Source organism: Equus quagga, chromosome 11 (assembly GCF_021613505.1).
Source record: "Equus quagga isolate Etosha38 chromosome 11, UCLA_HA_Equagga_1.0, whole genome shotgun sequence".
NCBI lineage: Eukaryota > Metazoa > Chordata > Mammalia > Perissodactyla > Equidae > Equus > Equus quagga.
The window spans coordinates 104,768,129-104,790,201 of NC_060277.1; the positions used below are offsets into that span (position 1 = coordinate 104,768,129).

General features: G+C 37.9%; 1 protein-coding gene across 3 annotated transcripts in view; it reads right to left on the bottom strand.

Annotated features, from left to right (window-relative positions):
* Positions 1 to 22,073, bottom strand: part of ABCA6 (ATP binding cassette subfamily A member 6) — a 64,385-nt gene that overhangs the window by 10,998 nt on the left and 31,314 nt on the right. For all 3 annotated transcript variants that reach the window (XM_046675977.1, XM_046675979.1, XM_046675978.1), the window contains 15 exons: positions 21,813 to 21,932; positions 21,411 to 21,549; positions 20,778 to 20,868; positions 19,773 to 19,912; positions 16,227 to 16,343; positions 14,417 to 14,600; positions 13,861 to 14,027; positions 11,549 to 11,682; positions 9,613 to 9,750; positions 7,327 to 7,434; positions 6,041 to 6,214; positions 5,677 to 5,790; positions 3,120 to 3,239; positions 1,713 to 1,790; positions 339 to 430 (listed from right to left, as the gene is read on the bottom strand). In XM_046675977.1, the coding sequence (XP_046531933.1) occupies positions 339 to 430; positions 1,713 to 1,790; positions 3,120 to 3,239; positions 5,677 to 5,790; positions 6,041 to 6,214; positions 7,327 to 7,434; positions 9,613 to 9,750; positions 11,549 to 11,682; positions 13,861 to 14,027; positions 14,417 to 14,600; positions 16,227 to 16,343; positions 19,773 to 19,912; positions 20,778 to 20,868; positions 21,411 to 21,549; positions 21,813 to 21,932 (1,916 nt within the window). The remainder of the gene's footprint in view (positions 1 to 338; positions 431 to 1,712; positions 1,791 to 3,119; positions 3,240 to 5,676; positions 5,791 to 6,040; positions 6,215 to 7,326; positions 7,435 to 9,612; positions 9,751 to 11,548; positions 11,683 to 13,860; positions 14,028 to 14,416; positions 14,601 to 16,226; positions 16,344 to 19,772; positions 19,913 to 20,777; positions 20,869 to 21,410; positions 21,550 to 21,812; positions 21,933 to 22,073) is intronic.

Genomic DNA, 22,073 nt, shown 5'->3' on the forward strand with positions numbered 1-22,073 from the left:
CCCCATCTAGAGTCCCTCCACTTGTGAAGTTACTCAGTCAATTCCATCCTATCTCTTCTGTTCAAGGAGATATAATCATCTTTGATGGGACAATGGTCCATGTGAGAACTTATTAAGTTTTTTTGAAAAAGTGAAAGCTTCCCCTCAGCTGGTCAGTGGCTGAACTCTGCCCAAGAGTCCTGTTTCCTGGCAGTAATCAAGCAATCCTCTCACCATCATGAAAATATCATGCCGTTTACGTTGTAAATATAAATCCGTATTAACAGGTTGATAGTGCAACTACTATCTAGGAATATTAAAAATACAATATTTAGTACGAAACTAAGTTTTATCCCAACCTGAAAACAGGATCCTTTTGCATTATTTTCTTTCCACACTTTATTTCCATGCATCTTAGAACAAAAACGAATAGCAAAGCCTGAAAGTAAGGCTAGGAGCAAAGAAAAACAGTTATATTCAGGCACAAATTCACAAATATTATTTAAACGTTTGAATTAAATTGGTGGCCTTTTGTCTCCAGGTAAAATAAATGTGAATCCTTCTTACAATTCAGGGGAGAAATCCAGCGATACAATGACAACCCAGCTTAGTGGAACCTGTCCCCTTTCCTCCTTTCACAGCCTATATCCAGTCTGTCAGCAAATTCTATCTGCTCTACCTTCAAAAGTATCCAGAACCCAACTACTTCTCACCCCTGCTTGTCCTACTCCCCCTGAAGTCCCAGGTCATTATAACTTCATTATAATATTGTAGCACCTTGTAACCTGGTCTCCCTTTTCCTTCCTTTCCCCAAACATCTATTCTCAACACAGTCACTAGAGCTACTCTTTTAAAACACAAGGTCTTGAAAACATAAGTTTGATCACATCACTTTGCTTCAAATCCCCCAATGACTCCTCAATTACTCAAAGAACGTCAAAGTCCTTGTAGTGACTCAGAATGCTCTGTGTAACACGTTCCATTCACTCTACATTTTACGCCTATTACCTCTGTGATTATCTCTCCTACCACTCTCCCCTTTGGCCACTCTGCCACAACCACACGGGCCTCCCAGCTGACCCTGGAACAAAACAGGGTCACTCTTGCTCCCTCCCACTGGAATGCTCATCCCCAAACTTTCCCTACAGTCTGCTTCCTTGCCTCCTTCAGATCTTTATTTCTCAGCCAGGTCTTTCCTGATCACCCATCTGACACAGCATCTATTATTTATTTAGTTTATTATCTGTCTCCTTCCACAGGAATATAAGCTCCAACGGGGCAGGGCCTTCTGTCTATATTTCCTCCTGTGCCTAGGAACGTACTGACACATTGTATTCAAAGACAGTAGCTTTCTTCACCCTAAATATACCAAGGTAATTGGTTTTTTTTTTTTATTTTTATTATTTGATTTTTGCCTTTTTATCTCTAATTCAAAGAATTTGTTATATTGCATCTGTATTTTTTAAAGCTCTCTCCAATTTGGAGAGGGCAGCAAAAAAGATAAAGACACACGAAAAATCAACTTTATGTTGGATTCTGGATGTACACAGCCTATTCATGCACATAAACAGTAACTCTAGGATTTAGAATCATGTCCAAATGTAATTGTTTTACCTAACACTATATTAAAAACACTTTCAAAGTTGGCACACTCCAAACAAGATGAAATAGTTATCACAGTAAATGATAAATATCCAGAAAAAAAAATAGATGGTAAGGTAGGAAGTCCTTACTATTAGGCATAAGAGAAAATCAGCTCCACTCAGGTCATAATTTGGGTGTTGAATGTTATCTTGGTGCTTGGCAATGTTCTGAAAAGACCAAAAATAAATGGGTAAGTGGAAATTAATCAGCTTTACAATTTGCATTTCACTAAACTGGCATTTTGCATATTGAATATTTTCCTCATTAAGCTTGGCTCCCCAGTGTGCGCTGGTGACAAGCAATTGCCTGCAAAGAAGGGGGGTGGGGGTACCTACTCAACTCTGACTCTCTCTCAATGAGCAGGTATCCTATGTTGGTTCCTCCCTTCCTATTCTCTCTCTCTTTTTTTAATCTTTTCGTTTAGTGTTTGGTGAAAGTATTGAAAGTATGACAGAGAGAGTTGCCTGCATCATAAAAAATTCCATATATTAGCAATATTTGTCATAAATGCCCCTCACAAGCCTTTTCAGGGTCCCTTCCTATCCCATGGTGACTATTTCTTCCAACAATAATTAGTCTTATCAAATTATTCTTTCTTCCTCAATCAATGCATTCAGAAAGTAGCTCACTCCTCCTGAACAATCTGTGACAGACCCAGGTCAATGCATTCCACCTTGTAGGCCTATTTATATTTTAGGAGAGAAATGCTTTAAGCAAAGGAATGAATTTCCAATCAAGAATCCAGGCATTGCTCTGTCAATGGAAAAGTATTTTTGCAGCTGGAGGGCTTTCCCTAGACCCCAAGAACACAAACGATTAGGGAGGCCCTCTCTACTGTCTTTAAAACCGCTTCATCCAGGATGATGCAGGGCTGTAACTGAGCATCTCTGCTCTCCTCATCGTACACTTCTTTCTGTTTGAATGACACTCCATTTATTTAACGCCTCCTGGTCTTTCCTGTTTCAATACCTCGCTTTCCTCTACAGAGTATGTTTACCTCCACCCCACTCTCCCACTAATTAATTCTTACTCATTCTTTAGGATTCTGTTTAAACACTGCTGCCCCGGAAGAATTCCCCAACTCTCCCTAGCGCATCACCTTTGTTTCATATCCCTCCCTGGGCCCTTCGTCTTCTCCTTTGTAACCTTTCAACCCCTGGCATTGATTTCCCTGGGGCTGGACTGTCTTTGTCTCCACTAAGCTCTGTGAGAGGAAGGACTGCTATCTTGTTCATCAGGCCATAAAATTCACCCATTTTAAGTGTACAATTCAAGGAAATTTCGTAATATTACAGAGTTGTGAGAGCAACACCATAATTCAATTTAAGAACATTTCCGTCACCCCAAAGAGATACCTTGTACGCATTTGCTGTCACTCCCATTCCCACCCCAGCCCCAGGAATCCACCAGCCTACTTTCTGTCTTTATAGGTTTGGCAAAGCACTTGCATAGGTTGCATATTCAAAATTAATAACACAGTTGGTAACATTTCTCACCTCTCCCAAAAAAGTTAGAAATCCACCCAAGGTAGATGGGGGAACAAATATCATGCTAGGAATCAAGCTGGGTAAGTTGGCTCGATGTATTACAACGATGCGAAACATGATGATTGAGGCCTATAAGATAAGTTGAAACATACTGCATGTCACACATAGTCCATTGATATTTGAGAAAATGCTGAAGATGTAGGTGTTCTCATCACATATCAGAATTTCCCCATATGCAGATACACGCCTTCCAGAAGGAGAAGGGAAGGGAGCCACATTTGTTATTGAGAATGTATAGGACTTTTAGCTCCCCAACAGAAAATTTTTTAGATAAAAAATCTGGACACTAAGGTGAAAGCTAAAATGACCAAATAGACTCTCTGACAGTGATTAAAGGCAATCTAAGACAACAGGATAAAGAGAGGAATTACCTTTTTATAGCTAAGGTACCAATATTGTTAATGTATAAAAACTTACACACATTGAAAAGGTATATGGGCAGTTATTAAAAAGACAAATCCATATTGTCTCACACCTAGACTAAACCATTCCAGTTATCCTCCCTGCTCCATTTCTTCCTGATTCCAAACAAATGATTTTTTCCAAGATTGTGCATTTTGATTGCATGGACTCGTTTTCTTTTAGAATACTGGTAAATGTGTACTTAAAATTTTAATTTTTCTGTCTGTTTTTTTTTTTTGAGGAAGATTAGCCCTGAGCTAACATCTGAGGCTAATCCTCCTCTTTTTGCTGAGGAAGACTGGCCCTGAGCTAACATCTGTGTCCATCTTCCTCTACTCTATATGTGGGACGCCTGCCACAGCATGGCTTGCCAAGCAGTGCCATGTCCACACCCGGGATCTGAACCGGCGAACCCAGGGCCACCAAAGCGGAATGTGCAAACTTAAATGCTGCGCCACCGGGCCAGCCCTAATTTTTCTGTTTTAAGGATCAATTTATCAGTCAACAGGTGTGTATTGGGCACTGTACTGAACCTTTGCTGGATCTTGTTAATGTATTAACTATAATAAAAATAATAAGAATCTTAACTACTAAATTCACTGAATATCACACAAATGCCAGGCATTTGGAACTTAGCATGCATTGTTTACTTAAATCCTCGCAACAACTCTATAATGTGGTTATTCTTATTATCCCTCCCTTTATATATGAGAAATCTAGGGTCCAGACAAGTTAAACAATATCCGCAAAACCACAGTTAGTGAATGACAGAGCTAGAATTCAAAACTCTGTGTGTGTGATTCCCAAGACTTTAAGTCAGAGAAATGTACTATTTTGAGGGATTGTTACACAAGAGAATGTTGTGTTAATATGAAATGAATTTACATTTTTGAGGAATACATAGTCTACATATAAAAAGTAACTGGTAATAGAACCATATAACTTATAATCAAGTGTTCAGTAAGAGCACAATAAGCATTTAAGATGGCAAATCCATAGGACTTTTCTCATTTTACAGTCACCACAATCTCTTTGCAAAGGTATTGCCCGATTGTCCATGTTTACATATTTCTCTTCTCTTGGTTTCCATGACGTCACCCTCTTCTTCCTTTTTCTCCTTTCTCTTTATTTATTATAACTTTAAGTCCTTTAGTCCGCTTAGCCGACTCTTATTCTAAGCTGACTCTGCTTATTCTACTCGCCTGTAAGTTTCTACTTTTGTGAGTCGTTTTTTCCTCCTTTCTCATCTACTGGAACAAGAGAGGATTCCAAACAGCAGCAAAGGAAATACTCCATGGCTCAGCGTGCTAAGAAGATGTGCAGCTATACCTCCACCACTTGGCTGAAATATGGGCTGGAAGGGTGCTTCCTTATTAGACAAGGGCCTAAGATATCCTTGAAGCACCCTTGGGGGTACTGGAGTCCAGTGGAATCTAGAAACAAATTAACTCTTAACTGGCTTTACTCAATGATGAAGAGACATTGCCTAGGCTGTCCTTCCATATATACTCAAGATCACAAAAGGACTACTGCACTAACCATCAACATATGATACATTTTTATATATACTATAGATTCTCTTCTGCCTTCTACCGTGTATATAGAATAGAATCTGCATTGTCGATTATGAATTCCTCTTGCATAATACCTCAGCTGCAAGTGAATAAATGAACACAGGAAGCAATTTGACTTTGTTGTTTCTAAGGAAAGTCAAGATAATGCAGAACCTCTTTCTATCAGGTTTGTGGACTAAGGTAGCGATTAAGATGTTCTCATTGTGATATGAACAAACTACAGCAAATAAAGGAGCACAGCAGAGAATCAAACACGTGACACTGAAACACTGTATTTTTCAAATTGAAATATATCTGCATATGATGGGATATCTTTTTTCCATTGCTGCCAACTATTTTTGAATTATCATGGATTAAAATAAGAAAAGGCAATATTGTAACACATTCCACTTCCCTCTCCTCTCTATGGTGTAATTTTAAGATATTAATTTTCCCCATTGCTTAAGACAAAATTCACTATATTTAACATTACATTGAAAGTTTAAAAAAGAACTCCATCTCTCAATTTATTTGTTTGTATATGTACTTACGAAAGAGAAGGAAAATGCCCAAAGGCCACTATTTTTCCTCCTCTTGCGGAAAATAAATGATATCACGTAGGTCAAGAAAACAAGGGAAATTGCGTAACCAAGCGTAATCAGAACCTGAAGATAATACAAACAACATCAAAGTAAAAAAATGAAATGTTACCTGAGGGAAAAATTAAATTACACATATTTAAAAAATATCTTATTGCTCATGTACTTTGCCTGGTATTTTGGTTTTTGTTTATGACAAAATAGAAATGAAAATAGATCAAATCAAAATAGAAATGCCTCGATTATATAAAATACCAATGCTAAAATTTATTATGAATAACTTTGTAAGATATTGTTTACATAATGTGTTACTTACCAAAGCAAACACAATTCGACTTGTGATATAAATGTGCCCCATGTTTGCTATGTAGAAAATTAAGTACATTAAAAGGAGAATAAAAGCAAAGAAGGTAGTATCCACCAGTGCCTGCCCACACCAGTAGGCAGAAGTGTACAGGCCCGAAATCCATAGCTGAGACTTAGCTCTTTTCTGATGAAAAAACACAAGATGAACAGAGATTCAGCTGAAACCCAAATCCAAAACAAACACATTGAAAGGTTTTTTAAAAGACAAATATAATTTAATCTTCTAATATTTTTTAATCTTCTAATATTTTTATTTTTTTAATAATTTTAATTATGCACATACTGTTTAGGAACCTGAAGTCTAAAGAGCCAATTCCACAAAGTTGGCAATTTTGAAAAAGAGTATCGTTTTATGTTTTTAATTTTTTGGTGAGGAGGATTGGCCCTGAGCTAACATCTGTTGCCAATCCTCTTTTTGCTTGAGGAAGATTGTTGCTGAGCTAGCAGCTGTGCCAATCTTCCTCTATTTTGTATGTGGGATGCTGCCACAGCACGGCTTGATGAATGGTGTGTAGGTCCACACCCAGGATCCAAACCTGTGAACCCCAGGCTGCTGAAGCAGAGCACACAAACTTAACCACTACACCACCATTCTAGCCCTGAGTATTGTTTTGCTTGATAAGTTTGATTCAGAACATCACTTTAGCTCATGAATAGTGAATAGAAAAGTAGACCTCAAAATGATCGAGACATTAATCTCCTTCAAAAGAAATGTTATTTTGTGGCCTGAAGGATAATAAATTCTCCATTATCCAAATATGTTCTGGGAGAGTCACTGGCTTAGAACAGTGAAGGATGACTTGCCTAAATTTGGTTTAACTGTTTTTCCTGGATAAAGGGCATAACCAAATACAAATATAACAAAAAATTGTATTCTCTGCAGTACATAGGAGATTCAAGCCTTACATTTGGTCCTCAATTTCAACATCAATGATTTCCTCCTTGTGGTTAAGAAACAATACAGTCAAAAGTTTTATAATATCCCCTTTTGAAGGTTTAGACTAATTTGAGTCCCTGCAAAATTATTGCACGTTTCCTGTAATTTGAAGTAAAAAGTATTTCATGTTTTTAGAAATAAATTTTCTGACTTGATAGAAATAGTGTTTAACTACATTATCTAAATTAAACATGTGTTTAAATGTTTTTCTCACAGGAAAATATTTTGAACACATAGCACTCAAAATACAATTACTGAAGTCCCGGAAATTTCTTTTCCTTTTTCCCCTCTTTTCTTACTTTATAATCGCTGACACTGCTCATGGCGATGTAGGGAGAAATGCTGCACACAACCAAAAAAAAGAAAATGGAGCCTTCCAGCATCTCAGCCCAGAGTAGAACATAATTCTGCAAATACAAAAGGTACTTTAAACTAGTGAATATTTTAAAAAGTGAAACAATTACTAATAATCATAAAGAAGATGCTTTTCAAAATATTGAAAAATAAAAGTAAAAATGTACGTCTAATTCATCAACATCCCCACATGGAAGTGGGAGGGAAAATGATTTCTGATCATTTAACATGAGGCTTCGACTCCTAGAAAACAGAGGAGTAAAAACAATAAAAACATTTAATAAAAGAAAGAAATAACTCAGCATCCACTTCAGGGTACAGATCAAAAAGAATTGAAAACAGGGTCTCAGAGATATCTGCCCACACATGTTCACAGCAGCACCATTCACAACAGTCGAGAGGTAGAAGCAACCCAAATGTCCATGCACAGATAAATGGATGCACAAAATGTAGTACATATACACAGTGGAATATTATTCAGCCTTAAAAAGGGAGGAAATCCTGTCACAAGGCACAACATGGATGAACTTTGAGGACATTATTCTAAGCGAAATAAGCCATCACAAAAAGACAAATACCATATGATTCTACTTATGTGAGGTAACAAAAGTAATAAAATTCATAGAAACAAAAAGTAGAATGGTGATTGCCAGGGGTTGTGGGGAGGGAGAAATAGGCAGTTATTGTTTAAAGGGTGTAGAGTGTTAGCTCTGCAAGATGAAAAAGTGGCGGAGATCTGTTTCATAATAATGTGAATATACTTGACAATACCAAACTATACACTTACAAATGGTTGTGATGGTAAATTTTATGTTATGTGTTTTTTACCTCAATACAAAAAAGTAATAATTCCAAAATTGCAATCCTAGATGAACAGATTCTTCAGGCCTGAGCATGTCTCTCTCAGCAAACCTAATGATGTATCTTTGAAGCTGGGTGGGCGTGTTCTGAAGCATAGGCATAAAAAGAAAACTCAACGCCGCTGAGCCCATCTTCAAGGAGATGAATTTTAAATCGCTACCCCCAAATCAGTGTCTGCCTGAGGCTGTACTATGCTCGGGCAGGGTACAAGGACTGCTTCATGGATATAATTACAGGGGAGCAATGCAATAGCCTATCTCAAAATGATTCTACAATTCTCAAACTTTATTTAAGGCTTTGAAGGCTACATCTATAAATTCCAATTTTTCACCAGGTAGGAAAATGCATTACCGTCTTCATAAGAATGACTGAGAGAGGAAAAATATGTCCATTGCTGATGTCTCAAGTATATTCCATCCATCTGCTCTTGCATGTACCCCCGGCACCACTAATGCAGTGAAGCCAAACCTGAATTTGACCCCTGTGTCACAAAATGGGCTTCCCTTTTTGATGGTTCCATTTCCCATCATGTTTATTGTTCTTCCAACCTCCTGGCTTAAAACAGTTGGAGTCAGCTTTGAGAGGTCCCTCTTGGGTATCAGTCAGGGTCTAATCAGTAAACCATCACCACCTTCAGTACTTAAAATAGAGAGAAATTAATCCTACAGTGGTAATGGTTACATGAGTGGAAAGGGCAGAGAAGCCAAGAAGGATGATTAAGAAAGAAGCCACTGTCACTTCTGGGCTAGAGCGACAAAGGAAGGAAGGGACGTTACTGGAGCCCAGGGTAGGGAATCCTCCTGTTCTCCTGGCTCCCACCACTGCTTCCAGTTGCCTAAACCTACCCTGTAGCTGGCCGACAAAGAATCCTGAAAATGCAGCCTGTGTATATCAGATACCCCTGCAACAGAGAGCAACCACCGGAGGTGAAGGCGTTCATCAGAAAGCATAGAGCCCAAGAACTGGCAAATTCTCCTTCATGTCAGTCAATCTACCACCTATGTAGTCAATGGAGGATCCACTGACAAGTTATGTTAGATTTATAAGATTCTAAAGCTGGGTTACAAGTGCTCTTATTTCCAATTCAGTGTACACACTCTCTCCAATACACCTCTGCAGTCAAGTGTGTATAATTTTTCAGAAGATTCCCTGGGAGACCATGACATAATACTGAAAAGTATTCCCCTATGAGAATTGTCTGATAATAATAAGAAACAAATCATATTCTGTTAGATAGAATCTGTTTAAAATGTTAGAACAAAATAATAATTTTTAGGATAACAACCAACTTTGAATATTTAAAAGCTAAAGGGGAAAACATAGGTTTGTCAAATTCCTAGTTATTCAGAATGAGGAAATCTAACACTTACCAAACGAAATGAGCTTCTCTCGGTTCGAATAGGTTGTGTATGAGTAAACATTCGAAGTAGTCCATTGCTGACAATATTCATAAGGATAGGAAAACAGTGCAGTCTCTTCGTATTGCACACAACTGAAAATCTATAATCCTTAACATAAAACAAACACACACAAATAAAATAAATAATGTTAATTCTAAATTCTTAAAGAACAAAGATTTTCTATATGAGATCTTACTAGTCCCACATTCTAGTTGTGACCGTCTTCAAGTTAACTGATCTTTCTGAGCTTTAGCTTCCTCATCTGTGAAAGGGGATAATAAATGAGTTGTTATATAGTTTAAATGAGATAACGTATATTAGGCCCTAGCACACTGGATAGCACAGTCGGCAATATGAATTTTTATTAGTATTACTAATTTTAGATTATTTTGTCTCCATTTTACTGACGAGGAAATTTCAGCGAACAGAATTTAAAAGTGGCCCTGACAAGGAGATGCACTGTTTACAGTGAGCAAGCAAAGGAACCCTGATCTTCTGAATAGGAGACAAGCATGGGTTTCGTAAAGTATTCATGGTTAAACTGCCAATGAAGCATTTTCATACTTTCCAAGACAATATTTATTTCTTCATGTTTATGAAAATGTTCATAAATTCATCAGAGGCTTAATATTGTTTAAATATTACCAATAGTTCCCATAATAAATATGTTAGAAAACTAACAAGTAAAGGAACTGACAACGTAGTTTCCCACAGTTGGCACAAGCAGATTCCATTTTTTTATGATGTACCTAGTTTAGGTAGAACTGAATCCAATGATGCATCCTCAGAGGCTTTTGTTTTTGTTTTTATTTCCCTGGTAGCAAGAAATAAAGAGGTCGCTTGACTTCATGTGGCTCCCTGACTCAGAGTTTTACTGACGATTAGGACATAGTTCCAATAGTCATGGTCCTGGAAGGATCTCTACTGCTTGCACTTTTTATACCCAAACTGAAAGATGTTGAGGTAGTAGACTGAGAACACCTTTCTCTCAGAGATTTCATGTGGTTATTAAAGTATGTAAAGTCTTTTCTCAATATACAAAAACATCATTTGAGTAGTTAGCCACTGAATAGGATTCCTTAAATTCATAATGATATTAGTTGATAATTATAAGGTCGAATATTTTATGAAGTCTGAATAATGCAATTACATTTAGCTACTTTGAAATGTAAAAATTATCTAAATCAACAGTTAAGACAGAAAATGTTATGTTTCACCCTTGAAACTAATATAATGTTGTGTGTCAATTATATTGCAATAAAAAAGCAATCATAATAAATATGAAAAAATAAAAATAAAAGAAGCCAGACAAGAAAGAGAACATATTTTATGATTCTAAGTTATACACTTGTGAAGCTCAGAAACAGGCAAAACTAAGCTATAGTGATTAGGGAAGTATGATAAGTGGTAAAACTATAAAGAAAAGCAAGAAAGTGAGGAGCATAAAAGTGAGATAGTGGTTACTTTGGAGGGAGGGAGAGGATTATCATTAGGAAAGATAGCTAGAGGGCGTCTGGGATGCTGGTAGTGGTCTTTTGTTTAACATGAATTGTGATAGCGTGGGTAACATGAGTGATCACTTAATATTTTAATTCACTTTGCAATAATTAAGCTGTGCATATGTATTCTATGTACTTTTGCACAGGTATATTATTTCCACGTTTTAAAAAATTACAAAAAATAAAGTACTTATTATTACAGAGGAGAAAAAAAGATGGAAAATGTTTAATAAAAACTTCTTTCAACCTCACAGTTTATTCAATAATGAACCAAAATGTTTTTGAATTGAGTTGCTGTACACTACCTAGGTTGACTTTCTGCAGTTTTTGAAACAGTGAAAATGTAGCACTTTATTAATGCGTTGGGGGTTTTTTTGTCATAAAAGCAAAACAAGAGGCAAACATACCTTCTGTTTACCAGAAACTATGATAGCTCCATTGTATGACAGGTCATCAGTGCCATTTCGATTTTCAAAGTCATCTACTTCCAAAAGTATATTCTGATGCTTCAGTGACTGTATAAAATCTTCAATATCTGATTCTAGTATGAAATCAATGACAGAAGACAATATAAAAGCAGGAACAAATGTGTCAAATTTTTTAAAGTCAATACGTACAGAATATTATGTGAAGGCCTGTCTCTTTGGGTATCACAGTAATATTGGTCCGTGAAAGAGAAACCACTCTACCATCTTCAGTTTATTAAATCTTATGCTGTGATGTTAGCTTTATAATTTTGTGTAATGCCAATTAACACATGACCATTAAAACAAGATAATTCTATTTTATGATTCTTCATTAAAATACATTTGAACTCAATAATTTGCAGAAATACAATAATTATATGAGGAGTACTTCAGATTGTCCAGCCTAAAATGGCCAATAACACTCTCCTCTCTTATTCTTTGAAATAACAGAAAAATGAATATATGTATGCGTATATATAACATATACCTCTATTTTACATATTTACATATGTATTATGTACGCATACATTACATAAATATATTTTTTCTCAGGAAGTGGGAAATGAAAAGGGTGCCACTATCACACTGAAGTTTTTGATTTGCCCCTAAAGAAGAAAGCAGACGAGATCGTTTGACAGAGAAATAAGAGCTGAGAAAAACCCACAGCCTAGATCACACAGGACCAAACAATTGAAAAGATAAAACCAATTTCCAGGATATCAGAACTCAGAGTGGACAAATTTGAGGGGCAAAGTGGGCTCTGAAGTCTTGGTCAGACTCATTGACTGGTTAAATACACCTCAGACAAGGTGACCACAGGCCCCTCCCTGTGTTCCACATAGAGCAGGCAGCAGCTGTAGCTGTCTCCAGGATACAAGACCCCAAATTTACTTTCAAGAGATAGTATCCGGAGAGAACAACACAGCAGGACATAAAGTAACTCCAGGCAGTTAGAACGACAGAACGGAATAGGAAAAGGAAATGAGAACTCTCATTTTTTCCTCATTTGGACTTTGAAATGGGAGTTCATCCTGGGGACTCTCAGACGGGGCTCTGGGATCGGAATCCTAATTAGGATTTCCACCAGGTGGGATCGGGAGGTACACATAGCAAACAGGCTTTCCATGCATCCTGGGGCAGTGCGTGTCCCCTCCATCTCCACAGTCACGTGAGGTAGGACACCATAATGGTGACCACATTCACCTGGGCAAATATGGATTCTCCAATTTAAAGATGAATACTGTACGAATGATCATCAGATTGTGAGAAAAGAGAAAAACAAGATGGCATAGAAATCCCAAACTTAAATCACAAAATACCTAACAAGTGAGTACAGGGAAGAAAAAATAAATAAGTTGACACAAATACATTGTTCTCAGAGTAACCAGAGAGGAAAATACATTCATTAGACAACGACAGGCTGAAAGGTAAAGAAACTGTTCTAGATCTTGAAAGTCAAACATACAATTAGCAAGGCTTTTAGTTTTAAGATAAGAGAGTGAACACAATTTACTTTCCAAAACCCAAATAGAAAACCATAAGAATGAGGAACAGAAATGAAAAGAAACTCTTTGCTTAAAGAGAAGACATCTACACCTTGAATCACGAATGTACATAAAAATCAGAATGGGCCGGGGAACTCATCAAAAGAGGACTCTTACTCTGAATATATTTTAATATCTTGGGCAGAAACATAAAAGCTTCTTCAAAGTTAGATAACCAGTTAGACAAAACCAGTTACCCATTATTTAGGACAAAAAGAGCACAGGCTCCAAACTGTCTTAAGGAATCTTCCTAGACCCTGTTGGAGGGGCACGGGGTATAAAAATGCCATCTCTATAGCTTAATCAGTGTGCATAATATTTACAGTAGAGGTTAGGCCGCTGTAACAAAGAGATCTAAAAATAGAGGGGTTCAGTCAATATAGGAGCTTATTTCTCTCTCCCACAGTGTCTCAGGGTAGTCAGATAAAAAGGCAGCTCTCCTTTACCACGTTCCTTCTATCTTGTTTCTATAGTCCCTACAGTGACCTGTGGGTTCCTATAGTGACCCACCTTCCTTTTATCTTGTCCCACCATCCCCATCATCTCCAAAATCAGAGCAAAATGCACTATTCCCCAGAAGTTGATTTCTATACATAAAGTTTAATCACACATTTTCTTCTCTCATGATTTGCTTTTTTTCCTTTTACATGTGCTATTTAACAATAACAATAACTTATCTCTGGATTTAAATTTTGTTTGTCTCTTCACCTGTGTTATTGATGATCAATAGGCTGGTACGAGAGTCTTGGGGAAGTTGTCCAGGAGAGAGGAAATACAATTCAGGTTTAAATTCCCAATCACTCTTTTGACTTACTACAGCGAAAAGTATCTTTTCCACAATCAAAGGGAATATTGCGATTCCAAATACCAATAGTCTACCAATAAAGAAAAATAACCATATGAATCTATAGTAATTTTATTCATTCAGTCAAAAATTTCACAAATATTTGTCAAATACCAAATCTACACCAGCCCTGATTATAGGTGCTAAAATCTTGAAAGTCACATCTTCGCATGCCAACAATACTAAAAGGCATTGCTATATAAACACCAGGCTATCAAACTATGAAAACTAAGCAGATCTGTGGATTAGGCTAATCGAGTGCTAACATACAGGTATTCCCACTGTCCCCAGTAAAATCAAATGCTGCATTTAGCCATCCTCTGGCAAGAATGTGGCATATTGTGCTCTAGTTTTAAATTCTCTTCTGGTTTGATCCTCTTTTGAAATTCACTTACAAAACCACAGTACTCTGATACTCACAGGGCCAAAAGTGCTTTCTTTCCACGTTTTAACTTTAAGAAACGGAGCCATGCTATTGCACAGACCTGCATCTTCCAGAGGCCCATGTCACTCAGAGCCTCCTGCATTTCAGGGAAAGAAGAGTGAGCCAGATCCATATTGTGCAGGCTTTCTGTGTCTCTTGTCATTTCTGCTTGTTCAAAATCTGCACATACACACATATGCACACACATTATTAATGTCATCCTTGGGTATCAGTATTCTCTTTTCAATATTAAAATTTGTTTTAGAATGTCTGTGGTTACAAAGAAAACTAAGAAACAGATTACATTTATGATGTTCACATTCAATAAATCTAGTGATAAAGCATGCCAAATTCATACCAAAAGAAGAATTCACTAAAGAGTGATCTCATTATGCCCAGTCTTTCAACAGACATAGAAGGTTCCATATGTAAGAATATTCTGAGAGATTCTGAGAAATCTTCTCCACAGGAATAGCCAATCATTGATTCCTAAACGTCTAGTACTAAGCTATCAAGAGGTGTAGGTGAGAGGCCGGCTCCGTGGCCGAGTGGTTAAGTTTGCATGCTCAGCTTCGGTGGCCCAGGGTTTTGCTGGTTCAGATCCTGGGCACAGACCTAGCACTGCTCATCAGGCCACGCTGAGGTGGCGTCCCACAGAGCAGAGCCAGAAGGACCTACAACTACAATATACAACTATGTAGTGGGGGGCTTTGGGGAGAAGGAGAAGGACAAAGAGAAGAAAAAGAAGAAGAAAAGGAAGAAGAAGAAGAAAGAGGAGGAGGAGGAGAGGAAGGAGGAGAAGGAGAAGAAAAAGAAAGAAAAAATGATTGGCAACAGATGTTAGCTCAGGTGCCAATCTTTAAAAAAATAAAAAAAGAAGTGTAGGTGAAAGATTACCAGCTCTGAAACCACCAGATCTGTACCTGATTCCCACATCTGTGACTTGGGATGATTTGGGGCAAATCAATTAACTGCTCTTCTGTCTGATTTTATCATAAGTAAAATAGTGCCAATGACACTTGTTAGAAAGGTGGTTATTGTAGGAAAGTAATGCAATATATACACAGTTTTTTTCCTAGATTGGCCCCTGAGCTAACAACTTGCCAATCTCTCTTTTTTTTTTTTTTGCTTTTTTTCTCCCCAAATCCCCCCCAGTAGATAGTTGTGGGTCCTTCTAGTTGTGGCGTGTGGGATGCCGCCTCAACATGGCCTGATGAGTGGTGCCATGTCCGGGCCCAGGATCTGAACCAGCGAAACCCTGGGCTGCCGAAGCAGAGCGCGAGAACTTAACTACTCGGCCATGGGGCCGGCCCCTATACACACATTTATCAAAGTGTCTGGCACAGCTGCTCTATAAATGACAGCTCTTATCAGTATCACCCATTAAAGTACATACAAGATGGTCCCAAGACTTTCCCCCATTTAGACCTTTGCAGAAGTTTGCATATTAACAAGCTAAGAACAATTTTTTATAAGAAATATCTGCTCAGACTTCATGACCCTGACTGAGAAACTTTTATGTCTTCAAAGTGTCCAAGAAGCAGTGAGCGTCTGGGGATAGGAGAAAACTGCTTAAATTGTAGGCAAATAGTTTGCAAATAGTGATTTGGTATGTTCCAAGAAGGGATCTGTGTTCAGTCCTAGTAATGATGTTAGGAAACAATGACAGCCCTTCCCAAACAGCAGAGTCAAATTTGGAATTTGTCACATTCCTTAGTGTGACTCTTACATAAGACATTATAAATACTAAATTGGTACATGATCATTTGGAAATGGACTTTCTGTGAATTATATAAATGGATTTACCTTGTTCGAAAGCTGATTTTCCTTCCAGTTTCATGAAAACTTCATTCAGAGTTGACATGGAAACATCATAACTCATCACACCTTGGCCAGAACCCTTATCAAGATCACTAAAAAGGTCTAAGGCAACAGATCAGATCAGATACATTTGGAAATATCACATTGATAACTAAATCTAGTAAATTACATTTAAAAGATGATGCAGAATATTGTTCAGAAAATTTATGTCTTTGGAATATCCCAGTAAGCAGAGGCAAAATTTCATTAGAATGCTCTCCCTCTCTAAAATGCATATGCCAGACCTCTGTATCCTCAAACCATCTGCACTCCATCTTCTATCCCCAGTTATGAATATCTGGCAAACTTCTTTGAAGAAATATGAGCCATCAGAAAGAGCATCATCTTCCCACCTCCACACCACAAATCAACCTGTATTTCTCCCCATATTCTGGGTCTTCCAACTGTATGGACGAAAGACTTGTAGCCGTTCCTATCAAAGGCTACCTCTTTGACTCGTGTTCTGAATTCTATCCTCTTTTGGCACCTCAAGGACTTCCCAAAGTAATCTCCTTTCTCTCTCTCTCTCTCTCCCCTCTATCATCAATTTCTCCTACATGTAGTGGGTCATCCCAAACAGCAGGGAAAAATGCTGTAATGCCACCCAGTAAGCAAAGACAAGCATCAGGAAAAAAGCAAACAAAAAAACCCCAATCTCCTCCTACACTCACGCTCACACTCACACACACACACACACACACAGGGCTCAAAGATTTGTCTACTTTGTTGCCTTTGAGTTGTCACATCCTATTCAACTTAACCCCCACAAATCCAAATGCTATTTTTATCCTTCCACAGAAGATGCTCTTTTCAAGGTCATCAATGACTCCATGCACAAGTTTTATTCTATTTTTATTTTACTCTTTTAACTCGGTCTCTCTCTCTCTCTCTTTTTTATTTTTTTTTATTTTTTTTATTTTTTATTTTTTTAAAGATTTTATTTTTTCCTTTTTCTCCCCAAAGCCCCCCAGTACATAGTTGTATATTCTTTGTTGTGGGTCCTTCTAGTTGTGGCATGTGGGACGCTGCCTCAGCGTGGTTTAATGAGCAGTGCCATGTCTGCGCCCAGGATTCGAACCAACGAAACACTGGGCCGCCTGCAGCGGAGCGCGCGAACTTAACCACTCGGCCACGGGGCCAGCCCCCTCTCTCTCTCTTTTTTTTTAATTCAGTGGCATTCAAAGTTGTTGACTACTCCCTCCTTCTAGAAACATTTTCTCCCTTGAGTTAATGAGAACATATTCTCTTGTTTTTCCTCTAACTTCATCGGGGGCTCTCAGTTTCCATCTCCCTCTGACTACTCTTCTACTTTTCCCTGAGGACTCAGTCCTAAATCACCTTCTCTTTTCGTACACTCTGATCCATTCTCTTTGCATCAAATCCATCTATATCCTGATGATTCCCAAATTCAGTTCTCACTTGGCTCTTCTCTGATTTCCAATGTCCTATAACCAACTAAATACTTAGCCATTCGATATCTCCACTTGGAAGTCTAAAAGCATCTCAAAGTAAACATTTCCAAAACAGAACATTAATTTCTCCTTCTTCATCCTACCCAAATGTCCCTACCATCATTTTACAATAAATGACACCAGCTTCCACCCAATGATTGAAGCCAAAAATTTAGAAGAGTCTCTTTATTTTTCACTTTCCTCATGCTCCACAGACTGGCCATCAGTCAGACTCCTTGACTTTATCTCCAGATATGTTCCAAATCCATCCCCTTCCATCCATCTTTCAACTGGTACCGCGGTAGCCCAATCACCATCATCTTTGACCTGTACCTCTGAAATGGTCACATAGCTGGTCTCCCAGTATCTACTCTTGTTCCGCTACATCCAGAGTGATCTTTTCTATCCAGAGAATGAAAATATGTCACATCACATCAATCCCTTGTTTAATGATTTTCAGTGGTTTCTCAACGCATTTAACATAAAATTAAAAGACCACACCACAGCCTCTAAAGCTCCATCTGAATGAGTAACTATACCTACAACCTGACCCCTTCCCAGTTGCCACTCTCCTCCCTTCCTAACTGCACTCTGGACACCCTCTTTTCCTCTCTGCTTGGAATGCTCTAGAGCATTTTCTTTTTGTGGCCTTCTGTGACCACTCTGTATAAACCCCAGCCTGACACCAGTCATTTCTCTAACCTCCACGGCCTTGATTATTATTTTATTATACAATTGTAATACAGATCTGGGAGCCTCCTTATGTCCTAGCAAAAACATAAGTAGATAAGTACACCATTGGAATTGCAGAGGCCTGGGGTCCACGTAAAGAGGCTGCCATGGGCTTACGGACCAACACCGGGGACTCTGGCTAAGTGATATATTCTAGTGGTGGTACTAGCATATAACTCACTATTCCCCTTCCCCAACCAAAAAAGAAGGCGGGCTACTTGCACCTCACTGGACATTAGTCCAAGAACAGAATAGCACAGCATGGCCCATGGTCTTGGGGACACCATCTTCCATGCTACAACAAGGACAGAGAGAGTGCTATATTTGGAGGTGGGATTAAATCTGCATTCTTGTGTATTTTTGCTTCATGAGACTGAATCATCTAAATGAGCCTGTATAAAGCAGGCCTATAGGGAGTTAAACTTATAATAAACTAAATGTTTAAACAAAAAGAAAGCTGTTTAAGTCATTAAAGACTGAGATGCATTTCCTCACTTGTAAGACAGGGAAAATTCCAGTGCCCACCTCACAGGGACTTTGTGAGGACTAAATGAACTGATATATATGAGGCCGTTAGAACAGTGCCTGGCTCAGAGACAGCATCATACAAAGAGTTAGGGATTATTGGGACTACCTATCAAACAAAGCCTACGTTGGTTCCGCTACCCAGCAGGCTGGGAACCCATGGTGAATACTTTTGTAGAATAAATAAACTATGTTTTTCTCTGTGAAATAAATACATACACAATTAAATTAAAATACAAAAGGAAACCTTTAGCTTATGCGTGGATGCCCATCCCCGTCTTTTCTGCGCTTGCCTGTATACAGCAAATCTGCTTGTTAAGAACAGCTGCCTGAGGAATTTTTTTTCTGGGCCCTGAAGTATGCTAAGCTCATGTTGAGCACAAGAATGAAGGATCAGAAGATTTATGCTCTTGGAAGCATCTCTTAACCAATGATGGATACAGAGTGGCAAGTAAATACCCCAGCTTTCTCACCCCTCTGGTGACATAACTCTGAGCTCACGTATTTACTTATCTATTTATTTCTCCAGTGGTATTACTCCTCCATTGCTTATTGCAAACTTTCCTGGCTTCCTTCCCTTCCCTCTCATGTCCCCACTCCCTGTTGGAGCTTCTAGGCATCAATTATCAAACAAATTAATTGCACTAATATCCTCATCTCAAGTTCTGCTTCTTGGGGAACTCAATCTACAACAAAATCCAACTCCTTTAAAGAATAAAAATTGTAGCAATAACGTGAACATTTGTTCCCAAATTTCATTCCATCGTAATCATATTTAAGTTACCTGGAAATTTATTTGTCTTTTCCACAGGCAAAGTATACACAAGCTTTTCTTTGCTTTCGGCTTTTAATTTAGCATCAGGGATGTGACGATTAATGAAGGATGTTATTTTTTCTGGATCACATATTTCATTTGTGTATAAACTAATATTTAAAAGAAAAGACAATTTAATTTGTATTTTCTCCACTGCTACTAGAAAGAAGAGCTTTAACTGAATATCTAGCCTTTGAGTACTACTTTACTTGGCTTTATGGAACAAACAAAGTGAGTAAACAATAACAATAATAATAATACCATCAGTTTGAAAAATCCTATGATCTACACAGAGAAGGTGTATAAACTCAGAAGAACTACAAATATACAAACAAATACATACTGTAATTAAAACTGTATATATCAAATAGGAAGATAAACAGAGGGAGGTGAGAACATTAGGCAGAGGAGACTTCTTAGGGAAATAAAGATTACACAAGACCAGGTAGATATCAGAAATTAGTGGCTGATAGGGAAATTTGGCCTATGTACACGTTTTGTTTGGCGTAAGTTTCTTTATTTTTGATTTTTTTTTGCCTGGACACCCTTTCTTGTTAGACCCAGTCTTCTTTACTCTCTACCACCAGATTTAATCCCTGCTGATACTACCTTCTGAAATTATTTGACTTTGTGCCCTGTGAAAGAATGAAAATATATTACAGAATTATATGGGTCAGCCGAGGAAAGTGGAGGTGGGAAGAAAGTGGAGGTTTACGCTGCATGGAGCAGCTGCTTGGAACGTGTAGCTCTGCTGAGATCAGTCAGCCTGGGCTAATTTTGAAATTTTGCTTATCATTGGCATTAGCAAAGATACAAGGAGGCAGGAATGTAGGAAATGCATTTGGGAAACAATGATCCATTCAGTTTGGCAGAGATGAAGCATAAGGCCAATTCTCTCTCATAAGTGTCTGCCTTTTGGATATACCAGTATATCTATCCATCTGTCTATCTCCAATCTATTCCTGAAGTCTTTACCTTAAGTGATATCCAAGACCCCATCTTCTCTTCAAAAAGACAGAAGAGCCTGCACACTTCAGTCTCCCATTGGACATGATCACTTTTCTATCTGAGTAGAAAGAAGCCAGAAAGAAAAGATATTAAGAGTCATTTCTTTCCTCTCTAAAAAATGTAGATCAGGTGCCAAAGCTCAGATTTCTATAGGAGAAGCATTCTGTGGACATAACTATATCTATGTGCATTTAAAAATTTGAAACACACACTAAAATGTATGCATTTAAAAGGAGCTTATGAATTACAGTCGACTTCATTGCCCTGTAATACTTCCTGACAAAAAAGCATAAATTACATTGGCATGTTTTCTATTCTGGATGCTAAAGAATGCGTGGATATTTTTCAGCCAAATATATATTAAAGAAGATTTGGGTGTTTAATTGATAGCTGATATGAAAAAAATCACAATCTTTTATGAGTGGTCACGATCAAGCAAATGTATAGTCAGCAAGGAATTCTACAGTGGGACTAGACTCCTATCATCCGCAGGCTGTTATGGAATGTAGGCACACTGAGGTAATGAGAGCGAGACTCTTGCCCCAGGAATAAACATTTCCAAATTCTTTACTGTAATACTGAGGTAAAACCAACAATTACCAGCCAGGATGTCAGCCTCATCCATGAAATTGGTAGTCAAGAGGATTACACGGTCTGCTTTACGTTCCTTGAGGAAGCTCCATACTTGGTGCCTTGAAAAGGGATCCAATCCAGCAGTTGGTTCATCTAATAGCAAAACCTGCAGAGGATGAAGGTATATAAAATACGTCTCTCTTCCATATTAATTGCTTCCACATGATAGCATGGATAACAATAAAAACCAAAAAATAAATAAATAACTATCCAACAATTTACATCCACTACACTTGGACTCAGTTAAACATGGCAGGCTCTCTCTTGATGCATTACTGTGAAAGCTCTACTACTTTTAGTGGTAAAAGAAGAGCTTGACACTTTAGTGATATTCAACCTGCATTCCTCCGCATGCACAATCTCACTTACTTGAGGATCTCCTAAAATGGCAATCCCAAAGGTCAGCTTTCTTTTCTGGCCTTCGCTTAAATGTTCAGCAAGGTTATCTTGAATGTTTTCTATGTCCATTTCCAATAAAACTTTTTGTACCTATACAAGAAAATACACACAGCTTAAAATCCAAGATGATTCATTTTATCCAATTTTAACGGTTCATTACAGCAGCAGACTTTTTTATAGGACCTCATTGCCTAAATTCTTTTTTTTTTTTTTGAGGAAGATTAGTCCTGA